The 18,742-nt window shown below is 40.6% G+C and overlaps 3 protein-coding genes across 5 annotated transcripts in view; 2 read left to right on the top strand and 1 right to left on the bottom strand.

Moving 5' to 3' along the window:
* The window catches only part of LOC127368730 (protein eva-1 homolog A), a 74,740-nt gene extending 69,952 nt beyond the window's left edge, over positions 1–4,788 (top strand). For all 3 annotated transcript variants that reach the window (XM_051409844.1, XM_051409845.1, XM_051409846.1), the window contains 2 exons: positions 1,288–1,461; positions 2,733–4,788. In XM_051409844.1, the coding sequence (XP_051265804.1) occupies positions 1,288–1,461; positions 2,733–3,112 (554 nt within the window). In that variant the 3' untranslated portion in view covers positions 3,113–4,788. The remainder of the gene's footprint in view (positions 1–1,287; positions 1,462–2,732) is intronic.
* A 500-nt stretch (positions 4,789–5,288) lies between these two features.
* Positions 5,289–11,110, top strand: efhc1 (EF-hand domain (C-terminal) containing 1). Its single transcript, XM_051409841.1, has 10 exons — positions 5,289–5,500; positions 5,986–6,207; positions 6,304–6,591; positions 6,711–6,860; positions 7,380–7,572; positions 7,697–7,923; positions 8,029–8,169; positions 8,378–8,591; positions 9,007–9,159; positions 9,287–11,110. Exons 1-10 carry the CDS (start codon positions 5,294–5,296, stop codon positions 9,313–9,315), a joined length of 1,824 nt encoding a protein of 607 aa, XP_051265801.1. The 5' UTR covers positions 5,289–5,293; the 3' UTR covers positions 9,316–11,110.
* tram2 (translocation associated membrane protein 2) lies at positions 9,917–18,616 on the bottom strand. The gene is made up of 11 exons (XM_051409847.1): positions 18,406–18,616; positions 16,444–16,507; positions 16,134–16,243; positions 14,783–14,899; positions 14,586–14,644; positions 13,616–13,700; positions 12,648–12,718; positions 12,177–12,281; positions 11,929–12,072; positions 10,851–11,008; positions 9,917–10,716 (listed from the first exon to the last, which is right to left on the bottom strand). The coding sequence occupies exons 1-11, from the start codon at positions 18,523–18,525 to the stop codon at positions 10,640–10,642; spliced, it is 1,110 nt and encodes a 369-aa protein (XP_051265807.1). The 5' UTR covers positions 18,526–18,616; the 3' UTR covers positions 9,917–10,639.
* Between the last annotated feature and the right edge of the window lie 126 nt (positions 18,617–18,742).

The raw sequence follows: 18,742 nt of genomic DNA, 5'->3' as shown, positions 1-18,742 counted from the left end.
ATTCAGATTTAAATATAAAAATAAAATCATTTATTATTAATAAATGATTTCAAGTCGAGTTTTTCATGTTAAAAATATTTCATCAACAGAGCAAACAGGGTATTGATTGACATTACCATCGACACTCACAGTGCTATAGAGTGTTTTCTATTCATGCTTTGTCTGCCTATTTTTATGTGTGTTAGAAAGAGAGATTGTGGTCTATTGGTTGAATGTTAGGTGATGTGTGCACCACGGCAGCGGGTCCAGGTGGAAACATTTATGTCCTCAGTGAGCAACTCCAGTCTAAACTGCATTTATCAGATAAAGAGAGCCTGACACACCTTAGAGCCTCTGCAATTAGAGGTCATTGGTGTGTATGACAGTTCACCTACACTGACAAAGAATCAAGCATGTAAATATGACTATGCACACAGAGGTTTAGGTCACCGAACTGAATGCTTCTGTTTGTTTTGGTAGTCATTGTTTAAGGGTTGTTGTTTTTTCAGTGATGCATCACTTATTCATTGGGTTAAAGGTACAGTAGTTACACTCTCCCACCGAAACCCGCTTCAGGTTAAGTAGACACAACTGTGCTCAGAAAATGCGTGTGAATCTAAGTAATCAGATCACTCTGTTCTCTGATCTCAACTCCTCGACTCTTGCATACACAACACAAGCCAGCATGTAAACACTGAAAGAAGTCGTACCATGGATGAAAATCCAGAGGAGGAAACAGTTGTTCCCATCTATAAATAGATCGTTTTCTGAGATTTTGAAGGGGAGCTTTTGAAATGTTGCCAGAATGCAAACGTTTCCCATGTGGTCCTCTGTTTCTTAATGACCTGAGTCAGAATGAATTTGACAGAAGCGGATGTTGTGTTATCTTCTGAATCACGCAGCTCTCTGTGAACATGTGTGTGTCTTTATTGGTGATGCATCTTTTTACAGAAGCGCATTGCCTAAAAATGGAAAACCACCGAGAGACTGGAGATGACTAAGTGGTCTGAATGCTGTAGTAGTCACAATACCTCAGAGACAATATGCTCCTATTTTACTGTAAATGACCCAACCAGCGCCATCATAATCTGACTGTACCGGTACACGCTCCTTGTGTGTCTCTGCATGTGGAACCACAGATTTTGATCTCTGGTGTGTAGTCATGGTCTACAAATGAAACTTTTCAAAAACATCTGTGTCTAAATAAAGAATTCAAACGCATTTGACATTTGAATTTCCCGTTCCTGATAGAATATAGTCTGTGTTGTGTTGGGAGACTGAACTCTCCTGCTCTGTCGTCTTTTGCAGATAGGAAGAAGATTAGGGAGACAAATCCCAACGAGGAGAAGTTTTCCGAAGCCGGAGGAGAAGGAGGAGAAAATCCACTGCGGCCCCCAGGCATGAATCCCATCATCAACTCCACCTCTAGCGCCAACATGGCCCTCATCAGCAACGCACTGGCAGCCTACACTTACATATCAGGTAGTGCAACATTCATAAAACTTAGACAGGGATCCAGCGTTACATTATCATTATTAGTCAAGAATAAGGCCGGATCTTATTATTCCACGGCTCAAAATTACTTCTCAGAGAGCAATATAAGTGACATTGGGATTTGAGTGCAGGGTTTCATGTGTGATACATGTGTGTGGCTCGCTATCTTTTGGGTTATATCCCCCATTTCCTTTTTCCTGGGACTGAAAGGTGGGTACATGTGGGCCAGAGGAATGCAGATGTTAAGCGGAGATAACAGCAACGTACACACACTGTCAGTCATCTGCTTCATCCAGCTGCTTAGGACATTCACCGCAATCGCTTGGGTGTTTGGATACTTCCTGTTTTATTACAACCCTCTCTGTGACTCAAATAAACAGTTTGTACATAATGAAATGCATAAGTCTTACAGTCAAATAAACATGCCCTCAATCTGTTATGGAAAGCTAGTCCTATGTAAGGACAGCTAACTCTGCTTTGAACTTGATAAAATGTTTTCTTTCTACATTTGTAAGCTGCCATAACATTTTATGACCTGCATTTATAGAATGCATTTTATTGAGAAATATTAAACCAATCAAAATAATGTATGACCTTTAAGTGTGAACTTTTTTATGAAAAACCTAAACTGAATCGGTTTCAAACATGTGTTACTCATATTTGCAGTATATTTCCTCTTTTTATTTGGAACTTCACAATTGTCTGAGGGTCTAATGGTGCGAAACCTCGGTACAAATGAAAAGAACAGCACTGAGTTGAGTCACAGTGTACGGCTGGGTAAGCAGTGGATGCAAAGCAGGTCTCACACTTACGTAGGATGGAATAGGTGTAACTTTGGTTCAGTCAGTACTGAAAGAAAAATCCTATTCAGAGGAAGAGCAGCTCCGTCTTGTCCCCCTGGAGCTTAAGGTGGTGGGATACATTTACCAACATTAACAACATGTAAAAATACATTTCTGAAGACAAATGGAAGCATAAATACAGTGCATGGCAGGGTTGGCATTGTGGCCAAACCAGGGGACCACACTGGGAAGTGTGTAATATGAGCTGTAAGTCTGCCGCTTATGTTCATTACAGTGAGTGAGCCATCAAGTGAAATATTTTCTAACAGGGTGAACAGGTCAGAGAAAAAATAAAAGACACCCAACATCAGTCACAAAGATCCAATTAAATGTTTGACATGTTTTTTGTAAGAAATCAGCTAAACATAGCACTCCCCCCCTCACTCTCTTGTTCTCTATCTTTCTCCCTCATAACAGACCACCCAGAGAGGGCCGCACTTTTCTTCGTCTGTGGCGTGTGTTTGGGCCTCCTCCTCACACTCTTTGCCTTGGTGGTCCAGATCTCCTGTCGCACCGACTGCCAGCCCCGCCAGCGGCCTCCCGCCAAGAAACGAGCACGCCCCGCCGACTCATCCTCAGATTCCAGCGACTCGGACTCTGACTGGGACACCACGTCAGATCTGTCGGCACGGAGGCACCGGCGGTTTGAACGCACACTTAACATGAACGTGTTCACGTCGGCGGAGGAGCTGGAAAGAGCGCAGAGGCTCGAGGAGAGGGAGCGAATCATCCGGGAGATCTGGATGAACGGGCAACCTGACATCCCCGGGACACGGAGCCTCAACCGGTATTACTGAGGACTACTAAAGGGCTTTTTTTATAGAAAGCTTGATAAAAGAAAATTTAGGACGCACTTGAGTTGGAAAGGGGAAGGGACATTATGAAGCTTTATAAGCAAGCATGCAAAAGTAACACACTGATGAAAACAGTGGAAGGTATTGCAGACTTGGGAATAAAGTGCTCCCTCTCTGCTGGTTTGCATATTCCTCTGGGTATCATAAGCTGTACCCCATTCAGTACAAGTATAAGCTCCCGCTCTGCATGGTAAGCTCACCTCTTAGCCGCCTCTTTCTGCCGGAAACAAGGGGTGAAAGGCTACATTGCCTCGCCTGTGACCTCAGCAGGCCTTTTTGAAGTGGGGATTTATGGGTTAGCTGTCTTAGACACACATAGGCCTGTGGAGACTACATGGTGACTGAAGGACCAAGGCCTCAGATGGGTCTGTTTTATACAGAACGCGAGGCAGCTGCAAAAGACTGTGACACTTGGAGCTTTATGCTCGGCACCCTCCAGTATTCAAGTGTGGACTTTAAGCGAGGGGCAGCATAAAGCAGACAGAAGTGTACTGGACAGTGGGGACAATGTAAGACAATCTTTCCACAGTGAATAACCACGCTGCGTTTTGAACTTTATAAAACCAAAAGATATTTTGGGGGGAATTCATCTCAACCCTTATGAAATCTATTTTATAATATTTAATAGTTTATTGATGTTGTGTATTTTTGTTCTCAAGTATGGTTTATTATGAGATATTTTTATACTTGGCGAAGGTTGTCTGGCACCTCAGGGATGCAATCCTAGTGTTTCTGTGTTTGGTTGATGTATTTGCTTCCTAAAAAGGGGATCAGCCCATTTAAACAGCTATGTCAGCATTTAAAGAAAATAATTAGAAATATCATTAAAAAAAAGAGCCTCAAAGAGGTTTAGTGATTTAACCTTATTTTTGATACAGTATGTTTAATTCACAGTGCAGTGCCTTTTTCTAGCTATTAAGTCACTGTTGTCAAGAGTGCAGCTGGTGTATAACTCAATAACTGGTCAAATAATTTATAAATTGGATATTCCAAATTGATCTTATGTATGTATTTTCTTTTATCATCTGCTGAATTGGCGCATGTGTAATATCTGAACGTCTCTGTCACGCGTTGCACTTGCTATCTCCCCAGATGTAGATGTACGTAACCATAATATGCCAATTCTGTATCAGAAATGTTTCTTTCATAGAAAATTGTGCAAATTTCAGGTCTTGTGTCAACCGTGTCAACCCTTATTTCAAAGATACCAGTGCTAAACCAGATGCTTGTGGTAATCGCTGCTTATGGCCATCTGGAGAAGGAACCAGCACTGAAAAGATGTTCACAGTAGACGCGCAAACCGCGTGTCTCTTACGTCATGTTGCCAGTTTAATAAAATAAGCTATTGTCAATCCAGTTATGTTTGTGCTGCCCTGGATTCAGGCGTAGAAATAATTATAGTTTTCAGAAAAAGCTTGGTATTTTCCTGACTGAGAGTTTAATTGAGAGTACACAGGACATATTGGGGTCATCCACATAAAGACTGCCACTCTATATAGTTTTTATAAAGACAGTTTTAAATGTGTTACAGTTTGAATGGGATTACAATGTGCCAATAGCTGGTAAAGTGAGACCAAAATATGACTCCTGTGCTTGGAATAAACTGTGTTCAAAAATAACTTGACCGCTGTTTTGTTTAATCACACATTTTCGTTTAAAATGCATTTTAAATGTCACTTCAAATGTGCACAATCATACTAATAGCCCAGTTATGCACTTAATATTTGCTCTGGACTGTGAAACTCAGAAAAAGGCTGCTCTAATATTATGTTATAATAATACAAATATAGAGAGTAAACAGTGTACAATAAGGTCATCATTGAATTTATAAGATTGTGTGCTTATGATGACCTTTGGTGAAGTCTATCAGGGAGATTTATTGGTGTTGCGCGCCCCCTGGTGGTAAACTTAAAACTCTTCAGTCTGTGTATAAATAAAAGTCACACGGTTATAATAAAGTTATTTAACGTATAGCCACGGAAAATCATTTTCAGATACAACTTAATTGAATTGATTGTGGCATGAGGGCAACTCACCACAGAACTAGAACTTCGGTTGTCGTTTTCAAGAACACTTGTTTATTTTTATAAACTGTCTCGACATTGTTGCTGTAGTGCCGTTTCCATGGATACCATAAACTTAGCGCTTGCGGAGCCGTCCTGTAGCTTTACACGCAAACAAAAGCCGCAGTTAAATCCACTAATTGCGACAATAATAGCATCTTGTGGAGGTGAGGAAATGGATAAACCTAATTCGAGACTAGCAATGCCTTGGAACTGGAATAGTCATGGATTGCCATTTCTACCAGGATACACTTTTCGGGATGTAACGGTAAGAATGTTAGTTATAAAGTTAAAGGCAAGACTAGCCAACAATTAGCTCAGGCTTTAAGGTTTGATTAAGACAAATAAGTAAGAAAATACATAATCTATAATCCAAAAGTTGATCCTGAATTCCTCCAGTGCTTATGTCTAATAACTGGGTCACAGTTTTGAGTGTTATTCAGGCCTGGTAATAGGATGCCACAGCAGAGGGATAATAACTTAATAGCTTCAATTAAAGTCTGTAATTCATATTTAATAAAATGTGTTTGATGATTATCTCTCTTTTAATTCTGGGGTTGTGTTGGATTTAATTATCATGTACAGGTGTTACTGTTATTCTGTCCACCTCCATATCTTGTACAACTCTCTTTAAAGGAAGGTTTTTTGTTACATAATTGGCCCTTGAGTGTAGTGCATTTGCATCAGTTTATTTATGCTTTTATTGATTTACCAAAGCGAACTGATTCCCTCCTCACTGATCTTTCTCTGCAGAAGTCAGCCTTCCATCGTCCCCAGACTCTGGAATATAAGAGTGGCTATGCTCTGCCTCGTCGCCCCACCGTGGGCATTGGGCAGGATCCTCTTATATCAGAGCAGTTGACCCAGCAGGAGATCAGTGACTTGTCCTTTGAGACATCAGACATTACTTATGGCTCCCATGACCACAGCCTAGCAGAAGACTTCATCCCAGCTCATGTGGCCCTTGACAAGAAGGTACGATAACACCAGGAGGTGTAAGACCAGTGTTTGAAGACTGCTGTCAAATGAACTCCTTGTTTGTGTTTTCTTCTCCACCCTCTTGTCTTGTAGGTGCTGCGCTACTATGCATACTTTAAGGAAGGTATCCTCTATTCCCCTGAGGAGCAGTACCGTGTGCGCCCCGTGGTCATTTACTACTTCCTTGAGGATGACAGCATGTGCATCATTGAGCCCATGGTGGAGAATTCTGGGATACCACAGGGGAAACGGATCAAACGCCAGCGTCTGCCCAAGAATGAACGTGGAGAGCATTACCAATGGAAAGACCTCAACCTTGGCATGGACCTGGACGTGTACGGGGTCAAGTACCGCATCACACAGTGCGACAGTTTTACAAAGGTACAACACTCACCTGTGCGATATGTATTCTTTTTATTATTTCCTCTATGTGTCTGACACAAGAAAACACATATGTCATTGTAAATATACTCTCATTGTCTCTCATTCATCATATAAAGGAATTCATGGAAAGTGAGGGCATTCTTCTGAGCGACCCTGAGTCGATGCCTGTGGATCCCTATAGCAAACGCCGCAAAAACCCTAAGCCTTCCTACACAACACCCTCCGAATTCGACCGCATGCACCAGTTTCTCACCTTGGATCGAAAGGTAAAGGAAATTCCCTCCATTCTAATCTCACAGGGTAACCATTACAAACCCTAATATATCAATCTGGACAGAGCCAGAGTACAATAACATCTCCTATTCAAGCTGTTCAGGAAACAAAACATGATAAGAATAAGAATATATATGTTATATATTGGCTTTTGCATATATCTCTAAATTTAGTAGAGTGCACCTAGAAAAATTAAATGACTTTTAGTGTGAATATGGATTAAGAAACACCACTCACAAGAAAACTACTAAGGTGGGCATGTCGTGTCTGTTACAACAACTAGGTTGCGTAACTAAAATCATCTTTTTTCCTTTTTCGGGTTTCTTCAGTTTGAGATTGAGCCAATTGTTGCGTAAACCCTTATGAAACATGCAAACTTGCAAACTCAACCTAAAAATAAATGTAGCTCCAAACCACTGAAATGTTTCGAAAAAGTGATCTTGTCATGTCAATAAATATTTGCATTATTGGCAAACAAATTCTAGTTTCAGTTTTAACCTCTTCATGGTCAGGTGCTGCATTTCTTTGCCCTGTGGGACGATGCCGACTCTCTGTACGGTGAGACCAGGCCTGTTACCATCCAGTATTTCCTGGTGGACGACACTGTGGAGATCAGAGAGGTCCACGAACCCAACAGTGGCCGGGATCCTTTCCCTGTCCTGATGCGCAGACAGAAGCTGCCCAAGAAAATCAAACCAGAGTCTGGTGAGATGACACTGTGTTTGTGTCATTCTTAGCTTTATAGTGCTATAGAATATATTTAAAGACACGCAAAAAGCATTTTCTGAATTAACTGCTACATAACAGTACTCTCCTTATTTCTTTCCAGGCTCCTTTCCCAGCTGTGTGCTGGAGGTTTCGGCAGAGGAAGTGGATGAGTACTACTCCCCCAAAGACTTCCAGGTAGGTCAAACGATGACGCTGCTGGGCCGCCGCTTTCTGCTGTACGACTGTGATGGCTTCACTAAGGATTACTACCAGCAGAACCACCCTAACTTGGAGATGAAACCCATAGAGCTCCCAAAGAAGAGTGACATGACTCAGGAGAAGAAGAAGGTGAGAAAATGAAATGTATTTTTCCATCTTTTTTCCTTTGCAAAACTAAAAATCATCTGCATTGTAATGCTTTGTTATGATCTTTTTTTTGGTCCATGTTTACAGGAGGTTCCTCCCTACAATGGTTTTGGTTCACTTGAAGACTCTCTCCAGAATTGTTTGTCTTTAATTCCTAAGCCTCCCAAAAAGAACGTGCTAAAGATGCTAGAAAACGACCACAACGTGTTGCGCTACAGTGCCAGGCTGGTGAGTCAGCATGTGTGAGAATGTGTTTGTGCTGCTAATTTTGACTAAACCTTCAGAAGGACTAGTGGTTGGTTATATGTAGTTACAAGTCACCAAGTCACCCAGGCCCTAACCCTGGATTCAAAACAGATCAAGGTGTAATTTACCAGACAAAATTCAAAGCCATCGATAATTTCTCTCCTTGCTTTTGCTGTTACTGACATTCCAGGACTCCCAGAATCCCGAAGATGAGGTCCGACGTTTCATACTGTCCTACTTCCTGTCCAATGACATGATCAGTGTTTTTGAAAAGCCCACTCGCAACTCTGGCATCATTGGTGGCAAGTTCTTGGAAAAGACGCGCATCCCCAAGCCGGGCTCTACAGTGGAAAATCCTGTGTTCTACTCACCTGCAGACTTTGCTATTGGAGCCACTGTGGAGGGTAACATTGTCCCTTTAAAAACCTGCACTGATCATTCTGTTATGTTATATTATGGTATGTTAATGTATAGCTCATGTTGCTACAGTACTAGATACATTAAACTGTATCAGACATTATAACAGACCTTTTTCTCAGCAGCCATTTTGATATGACATAGTAGGGTAAACACAGGTGTTATTAATGACAGAGTCAGGGTGCTGCTATTGTGCATGTTGGATCGCAGGAAAGGCTCTGCTACACTAAATGGAACGGAGCCTTAATTACTATCAATGATAACACTTGTGTTTACCATTTTCATGTCAAAATGGCTGCTGTGAAAAATGTCTATTAAGTTAAATTCCGTTTTCCAGTAGGGGATTAATGGATAAAGCCCAAAAGCTCAGCTCACTGTGTCTTTCTCCTCGTGTTTTTTTAGTTTTCGGCCACCGTTTTGTGTTGACTGATGCTGACCACTATGTGCTGACGTACATGGAGTCCAACACAAGCCAGATCCCTTCTCAGACACTGGATTCTTTGCACCAGAAGCTGGGTGTGGGGACGGCCAATAACCAGCCAGCCGGCCAAAATGGTAAGAATGAAATCAGCTATTCAGCAAAATATGCTCTATTTTAGAATTCTAGTCTGTCAATAAAACAGTTTTTCCAGTAGATGTAACTTCTTAAAAAATGTAGACAATTTTCTTTATTCTTTATCAGGTGAGGATGTAGCAGAGCCATCGTCATGATGTCAGGGAAGGCTGGATTGTCTGAAATCAGACCACAGTAGTATGAATCAAAGCCTTTAACGTAATAAACATTGGACCTGCAGCAGAAAATATGATCTATTGGACAGAATCTGACAGTTTCTGGAAAAGTGTATCAAATACAATGTTTTGTGTTGGTGTGGATGACCTCAAAATACCTTTTGTATATTGGGCATATACCAAGCGGTTGCCAAGGCTTACCCTAAAATCGGCTTCAAATCTATTTCAAAAAGTATAAAATTGACTGGTACATATACATACATTTTATCTTGAAAACTATGTTAACTTAGCCACATAAATCAAAAAGAATGTCAAACCAGGGACACATTTACCATGGTGCCGTTCAAATTAAGCTAGAAAAGCCCCCACCATGCTCAGTGCCACCCTTCGTTGAGCCCACCTGCACCACCTCATTCAGAATTGCCTTCAGAAAAGTCACTGTTTACTGTATTATGAAAGGACACTGAGATGTAAAAAATCTATGTAATTCTGCATGCCTTTGTTGACGAAAGTGTATTAAATGAAAATTGAGAAAATGCAGAAAAAAATCCCTGTAGTCACAATACCACAGTCCACACCTTACTTCAGAAAATTGCATTATTTAATAAAGTAATTAACAAAACAATTAAAAGAAAAAGAAAAAAAACATGGAATGGCATGCAGTAATATCCAACATACATACTTGATGCTTATCTGTTAAGTGACCAGTGACAAATGTAGGATTTTAAACAGACATAAATCATTGGGGGGGAGCCCACGTGACCACTCGACCACTCTATTGGCCAAAATCCCTTCATTGACACAGTAAAGAGATTATGTTAAGGCCAGCATACAGTAAGCTCACACATTTTTCTGCTCCAATGGACCAGACAAGAAAACAAGCGAAGCCGGCTCAATGGGAAGAGCTGAAAACAGCTGCAACATCAGACAACACTACGACCAATACAGTACTTATGTATGAGGATATGCATCAACACATTCATTCAACACACACAGTAACGTGTGCTCTCACTTTACATTTTAATCTTTCTGTATACAATGGTGCTCCTTAGGGTGGGATAGCAGGCTGCGTGGGTGTATAAAAAAATACTGATATGATGAGTAAATGTCTGTCGGGCTCGAGGGATTTCCTTGGATTTCATTTTCCAGCATTCAAGCCTAAGTCTGTAGTGACTGAGTCTCTGTAACATCTCAGGACATACTCAACAAGAAGCTTGGTGGCCAGTGGCCGCCAGCTTCCTTGTTGTGCTGATGAGAAACCTTAGCCAGGGCTAAGGCCACTGTTCAGGCCAGTCAGTGTTTTGCCTTATGGGGATTTGAGTTTTTTGGTCCGAGGAGAGGCTCCGTTCTCAGCTTTAAGAACTCCGTTTTCATGGTGACCAACTAGCAGGAGAGACAGATGAGATGAGAAGTCAGGATGACGAGACAAATCAAGAAGAAGGGAACTCGTTTTAAGTAAGGAATCAAGTCACATTCCCTGAAAATGTGTTGTTTGAGCGTGTTGTTTAAATACTCACGCGAGTCTCTCTTCAGTGGCCGTAGGGCTTGTTTTGTGGCAGCCTTCTTGCGAACAGCTTGTTCATGTCTGAACTCCCTCCAGCGCCTCAGCTGGAAGCGGATGAACTTCCAGAGTAGCCAAGATTGGGTCAAACATACCAGCAGTAGAACAGTCATCCTGAAGGGGCCCAGAGGCAAGATGATTAGTGTAACTGTGTGTTTTGGAAAATGGACCTGTCAATGCATGCCGAACTAATAAAATTACTTTTTGGCCCTGGTGTGTGAGTGTCTGAAGTATATTTCTTAGGTTTTTCAGGGACAACAAGGGACCACAGTTTAGACAGTTGTTGCTGGCCGGTTTGCAACAACTGTTTCTGTGTACAAGGAGTTTCTATTGCCTCCGTCCTGGCGGTGGAGTAAATAAGTCAAAATATATTATATAAAATATAAAATGTACATTCAGAGAATTGTGATTTTGAAATGTAACTAATGTAACTGGGACATACATGGGCGGCATTGGGTTTATTATAATATATATTGGCAATTGAAAAACTCCACACTGCATTCTTCACATCTGAACATTGAATTTTAACTGTTGCCTACATTTGTAAGTCCATACTGTCTTTTTTAGCCTAGTGTTTGGCTGCACTGTGTAGAAAGTCCACATTTCCAGGACGTGTGTGTTTGCAGGAAAGAGTGATGGAGAGAGGGGAAAGAAAAGGTAAAAGGTGGACTATTGCATGCAATGTTTCTGTAAGTTGTTATAACTACTGTACAACTTACTCTGCATGCTGCTTTTTCACTTGACCCCCCTGTACCCATGATATTTTCTAGTAAGTTGACCCCGAACCCACCCCGCATCCAATTTAACCAATTTGTAGATGTGTTTTTACTTCGAAATTCAAGAGTCATTTTCTGTCAATCAGTGTCAAAATTCCTGGATACTTTGTTATAAAACAATAAAATATTAAAAAGTCAACACTTTTTTATGGCCGCCAAGTGTATTTTTCGACTTTACAGTTGTTAAACAGCTGTTAAAAGAAATAGCAGTGCCACAAAATTAATCTTTATCCACAGATGTTGGGCATAGGTCATTACCTTATCAGTACAGTGTTGAAGTTGCCCATCTCCCAGTCCAGCCCCTGGTTCTCAGCACGAGCCAAACCAAACCCAACAGCCAGGAACATCAAGGTCAGAGTGACCATCCGTGTAAACACAAAGCTGACCGCCCACATGTCAAACCTGAAACATAAGACACAGTAAAGATGTGGTCAATAAAAAAGAGCTGAGATGCTGAGATGAATGACAAAAATGTCAAAACCATTAAACCCATTGAGGTTACTTACATTTTCTGATGGTTCTCATCAGTGAAGTAAAAGAGTCTGGCGATGTGGAGACCCAGTTCTGACACATACTGGAGAAAGAGGAGTACCAGACCCACCCGAGTCATACTGCACAAGAAAGACGAGAAGCGGGTGATAGATTAGGCAACAAAAGAAAATAATCCAGTGGGGAACATCCATATAGGGTCCCATGAGAACCATATACGGTATTTCTAGATCATAACCACATATAAGCATCTAAAGTACTTTATATAATACCAGTAGCAGTGAAGATGAGTAGTGCAGAGAAATCTGCTGCTGCAGAGAAAAACATTTCAGGGCCACGAACTGATTCAAGGAGTTGCAAAGTTAAATTTCAGGGAGTTTCATTATTTTTTTTCTCTCTCAAGTATTTTCTCGCTATTCATGCATTTTTCCTTGACAAGCCTTTGAAATTGCAGGTTTTCAAAAAAGGTCCTTCTGCTGGATGCTTACTTTAACAAATAGGCTGCTGAAATGTGAAGCAGATACAGGCAGATGTACTGGAGCTGACGAGAAATCTCCTCCTGAAAAACAAACAGCCATTATTTGCAAAGATACCATTACTGTCAACTCAAGGGGCCGGATGCGTAACACTCTGTATGCATAAAGAGAAATATGCATATTAATTCTTGTTCGTCAGACTTATAAAGCCGCATGTACACCTGATTGTGTTTTATAAATCTCAATCATTGTGGAATCTGTTTGCATATCTAATACTTGTCCCTGCTCCACCACTGTGGATGGCACATTAGAAAGAGTGCAATTTAACTGACTGTGTTTCAGCAGGTTCTCCTACAGCATGAGAACAGCTGTCATTATGTACATTTGTGGTCATTTAGCGCAATGTCACTAATTGATCACGGAAGGAAGGATGATCAAAGATTAATGTATAGAGCACATATTAAACTGCTTCACAATTCAGAATCAAATTAACAGGGAGATGATTGAGCATGTAGCCTAAATAAAAAATTCATCACTCATAACTTTAAATTATGTTAATAAATGTGACTGAGTAACAAATGTATGTTGTTTACACTGAAAAATAGGTCTAAAGAGTCTAAACCAACGATGTTTTACTATAAAGGTTAGATCTTATATTTGAAGTCCACCTCATCATTTCACGCATAGCTTTCTTAAACTGTGTGTACACCTGGTCTGAAGTATGCACAGTCTTAAATCATAACTAGTCATAAATACCAGTTTACGTGTTGGAAAAGGTGTACGCATGGTTTTTGTGTGTACACATTGTTTATACATCTGCCTGCTGGAGTTCTTTTGTTGTTTCTCACTCTTTGTCTGATGCACATACATGCAGAGCCTACACAAGCTGACACACAAATACACACGAACACGCACACACACACACAGCTTATCTAGTCACACTCCAGTACTCCTCCAGTTCCCAGGGCCTCCTTACTGACCTTGCGTACTTTCTGGAAGTAGAGCTCTGGCAAGGCATGAAGCCAGTAGGCCAGCTGAGTGAGGTAGAAAAACTTCACCTGAAACCTGGAGCAGAAATACAGACAGAGAGAGAGAAAGGAGAGAGAGATAGTCGGTCAATTTACACCGCTGCCATAGTGATACATTTCTGGTTTGATTTATTTGACTATGCAAAAAATGAAACAACCTTGTTTTGGATTTTTTCAGTTTTTAAAAAAAATATTTCTCCGTCTTTATGCCTTTATTGGATAGGACAGCTGGAGATTGGCCGGGGGGGGGGATAACACAGCAAAAGTGTAGACCTAGCTAAGTAATCCAGCAAAAATGTATCTGTTTATTGTGTTAAATTTGTTATTTTTTAAATCACCTGAAAAATGAACCTTTCCCCATACACATGAAAGTTTCCTAAATCAGGTGGCTGCCATAAACTTTATAATGCAGGTTTAACACAGCTGGTTAGTGTGCATGTTAAGATTTTGGCTCAAAGCTAGATTACTGACCGACCAAAACCAGCAACCCAGAGTCTCTAGATTCATGGTGTGGCAATTAATTTGTGGTTTTTTGATTAATTTCATACTTTTTCTGAAATATACACCACTAAAGTACGATATAAACTGAGCTGGTAAGGGTCTTAACACTGCTCCTGCATTTTTACAGAGGGCCCTGTGTCGAAATGTAGTTTTGATACTATTAATATTGTGACTAAAATACCTGTCAACACATAGAAAGGATGCAGATGTGGTTAGCTAGAGCTGCTAAAACTGCTTCTGAAATGTGAAAATTTCCTGGTTTCATAGATATCTATGATAGTAAACTGGATCTGTTTTGACTATTGGTTGGGCTGTGGAAAGTTCTGAGGGGTTTTTTAATGAATAAAAACTTCAGTAGCAACCCCGGTATTCAGATATATGGATACCTTTTATGTAAATATGTCACTGACATCAGTCATACCTGAGGTGTACATGGGGATAGTTCTCCCAAAGGCTGCTGGGATGTAAGAGATATCCCTCCTGGGTGGAGAAATCAGACAAACGAACACTTTATACTGTTGTTTATTAGCGCGTGATAAGTTTTAAGAATACATCTGGCATTTCCTGAAGTAGGACATAGTCACTGAATACTGTAAGTTTTTACAAAATCTCACTTACTGTTATGAGAATGTAAAAACTCCACACACTCGACACCAAGTGAAACACACACAGTTGACCCGACTCATTAAACTTGGTATTCTTGCTCTTGGAGAGGTGGAGACGCCGGTTCACTTTCTGCAACGTGAACAATACAACAGATCATGTGAATGCAGCTGGATCCCAGTCATAATGGGTGGCATGTTGACTCTTGTCATTGTCATGCACAAGGAAGTGTCACGGTAATACAAATAACTAGGACGAGAAAAGACAGCAGATACTATTTATGGCTGCTGTTGAAAACCCTCTTCTGAAGAAGTATGCCTTTCAAGACACTTTGTAAACTGTGGTGACGGTGCTAAAATAAAACACCATTCCTCCTCTCTGGCCTATTTCTAAACAATGACACAAGGGCTCATACTTTCAGATGGATTAAATGCCACTCTCTCTTCGTGGCTCCAACTCTATCCTAAGAAAACAAGCAATGTCAGACTGCAACAGTCAGTGCGCTGCTCTTTTTTTATTTTTGTCCTTTTAAGCCCCACAAAGTGCAGTTGGATGCCAACACCATAAGTATGTATCTTCATACACTTTAATTTATTCACTGCTGCCAAAATGGGCAGGTGGGTTGCAAATTCCACCCACTACTCAGGCACGTAAAAGGACACTCATTGACCTCCGCGTGGCCCCTGTAACAATCAAGTTTACATTTTTGCAATTATCTAAAAAGTGGCTTTAATGCTTTAATCTCTTAGTTCATCTGCATCTTCTCTCAAAGGGGTATCCTGCTCTAAAAATGTCACATTTTCCCTCAGTTTTCTCGGTTTTCAAGGACAAATAATTTTATTAACTTTTCTTATTATTGATGAGATATCAAATGCACTTAAAAATACTAATAATATTGCTGATAACTCATTTTGGTAACACTTAAATGTATGGGTACATTTTAAAATTAATTTCCAAAAGGTTATTTGATACTAATCATAGAGAACTTAGATCCATTGTTGAATTTTTCACACTACTAATTTGTGCACAATTCAACAAATGTGGAATTACAAAGTTTACAGTTATACATTAATAATGAATGAATATTTACTTGGGTTAAACTGAACAGTTCTTCCAAGGAAATTCATATTTCCCCTCCAATTAGTACAAAAATAAAGAATTACTCTCCTTTCAGTATTTCCTCATTGCTGTGCTGCCTCTTCTTGGTGACCAGGGAGATATTTGTAATATGTGTTTCCTTGTTTGTCCTTTCAGTACAGTACATGCTGCTGACTAAACAGCTACAAAATGCCAGGGTCTCTCACTGTCAGACCTACAGTAAAATTACAGTGACTGATTCACTGTGCCCCAGTGCCTGGGTACTTACATCCAGAAGATACTCCTGCACCACTGCATGGAGGATAATGGCGATGAAGAAATAGAAGAGGATGGTGGCGCAGTCCTTCCATCCGTAATGGTAAAACGTCACCTCTCCCTCTAAGCACACACAGGACAGTCAGGAGGTGTGTTAAACATCCTGGAGCATTGTATTCACAGTTTCACTTGACAGAAATGTAATGATGCAATTTACAGGAACAGCAGCAGCAGAAGTGAAACTGTGAAATGTATGAACTGTGGGTCAGAGACGGCAAATTCAAATCAGCAGTTAATAAGAATTCCTCAGCTGCACCGCGTACCTGGTGATAGTGTGGTGACATTGTACTGAGGCTGAATGAACAGTATGGCCGTCTTGGCTGTAGCCTGAAAATTAGACAAGATGGTGATTAGCAACATATTTCAGAGAACCTGTCTGAATGTAACCTCAAGAGGTTTGTTACAGAGGTGTGTGTGTGTGTGTGTAGGGGGATAGCAAATCCTAGCATCTCAGAATATATAATGTTGTTTATTATACTGTCAGTCAATACGCCCCCGTGGCATCGTAATTGCCTGCTGGAAGCTGAATTCCTCAAGCAATGCTGTTGAAAAATGTGTCTAGCGTGACAAGGCTTGTATTGACCTAACAGAATGTCCCAAATTATTTGATGTCAAGCATCTCCAACAGAGACAAACATCAGACTAGTATTTCCCCTGACCTTTTTTTTTTTTTTTTTGCTTGTGGCTGGTTGTTTCATTTGAGTATCTATAAGACAAAAATATTTAGGGCTGCAGCAGATGGCTGATTAATCTTTGAATTACTGTTTTGCAAATAACTGATTCATATTTTAGTCTCTATAACATCAGAACACAGAGGGAAATGCCCATTGTAATTTCCCAGAGCTCAATTAGAGGTTTTTTTAAATTGCTTGTTTTTCTCGACTAGTCCAAAACCCAAAAATATACAATAGTGACTGATGGGTTTAACACTACAAAAATGGCAGAAATGCCTTAAATATGTCTTAATCAATTCATCTGAGTGGGAACTTGATGAAGGACCCCGTTGGTCCCGTGGCCCCAGTTTGGGCACCACAGTGCAACATGTCACCAGTCATTCCTTGCGCGCCGAGGCCACAGGTGGCCTGTCAACCTTAAAAGGTAAAAAGTCAAAACAATAGCACTGTTCTTTTTTTTTTTTTTTTTTTTCTCAGAATCGAGAAATATGAAGGAAATCCCCTACTTATTTTTTATTTTTTTTAAACTCGGCCAGCTGTGTGATCACAAGCAGGGTTCCGGATTGAAACTTTGCTAAATGCTTGAGCGGCGGCAGGGGAGTCCTGTTTGTGTGCCCGTAGGAGACGCTATTAGCTAATGAGACACCTAATTAATTGAGACACTGCGAGTCTGTGGTGAAATCCCTACAGGTCAAACAGTGTTCAGTACAGCTGAGCCTCACGGCAGCCAGCAGCAGCAGCGGCTCAAAGATTGAGACGTGGCAGTTAACTTCCACTGCCAAGCTACCGACGTGAAGTCAAACCGCTTCCGTTTACGTTTTTCAAAATAAAACCCCCCCAGCGACGTTGGCGTGCTGAAATACACTCAAAAGCAAGAGCGGCGATTTTATTTTGAATCCCAAAATCGCTTTACTTCCCGTCTTAACTGGACTCTTTGTGGTAACTAACAAATCTTGGAATCAAAATGTTGAAGCGGACTGGAAACTGGAACAAGACATTGTCATGAAGGGTAAAATGTGAACTTTAGGAAATAAATAAGTTACATTATGTCGGTTTTGAGTGGCTACATAACGTGTGTGCCAACATATGAGTTCTCAGTTGTATTCCGGTTTGAGGAATTCCTCTTGGAATTAAAAGTATGCAGAGCAAGACACCAAAAACTTTATAATAGCGATAAGCGTATAAAGTTGCAGTTTACACCCTTGCTGTTGTCAACTAGAACTTTCTGGCTCAGTTTAAAACCATACGTTGCTACTTTGCGAACAGTGAAACATTCATTGTTCACTAAAAACTTTTTTTTTTGGTAAAAAAAAACAAAAAAAAAAACCAGCAGCAAGCAGCCACCATATCCGCGAAACTGATCACAAGTGATCCAAGGCTCACATGCAGGCAAAACAAACATTTCCCTGCAGAGCAAAAGATCATTTCGGCCGAACGAGATTCAATTTCGCGACCGAGTTACATCTTTGAATGTGCAAGCGGGCTTTGCCATCTTAAAAACAGCTGAGAAGAGACGAGGGGGAAGAAAAAGAGAATCTGAGTTCATCTCACCTCAAACATCAATCCAATCAAAATGAAAATCACCAAACTGAACACGATGTCGGCATGGTTTTGAATTAAGAATTCCTGGCTGAAGAAAGGGTAACTCTTGTTCCTCCGGCGAAATGCCATGTCAACTCAATGGTGTTTTCCCTGCTATTTTATAAATCTGAATTTTTCTGACTACGAAGTTCAGGAGTTAACTTTCTCACTGACTTGCGCATGCGCGGCTTCTTAAAGGGCGAGTGCCATAAATACCTTCTTTGAGTCCATTTGTACAATAAACTCAGTCTGACATGACAGGAGAGCATTTCGACCTGAGGGATCACAGAGTAGTGCACGTTTTAAA

Source organism: Dicentrarchus labrax, unplaced genomic scaffold (assembly GCF_905237075.1).
Source record: "Dicentrarchus labrax unplaced genomic scaffold, dlabrax2021, whole genome shotgun sequence".
Classification (NCBI taxonomy): Eukaryota; Metazoa; Chordata; class Actinopteri; family Moronidae; genus Dicentrarchus; species Dicentrarchus labrax.
The sequence above is the reverse complement of the archived record's forward strand: the minus strand, read 5'-3'. Positions and strand labels throughout refer to the sequence as shown.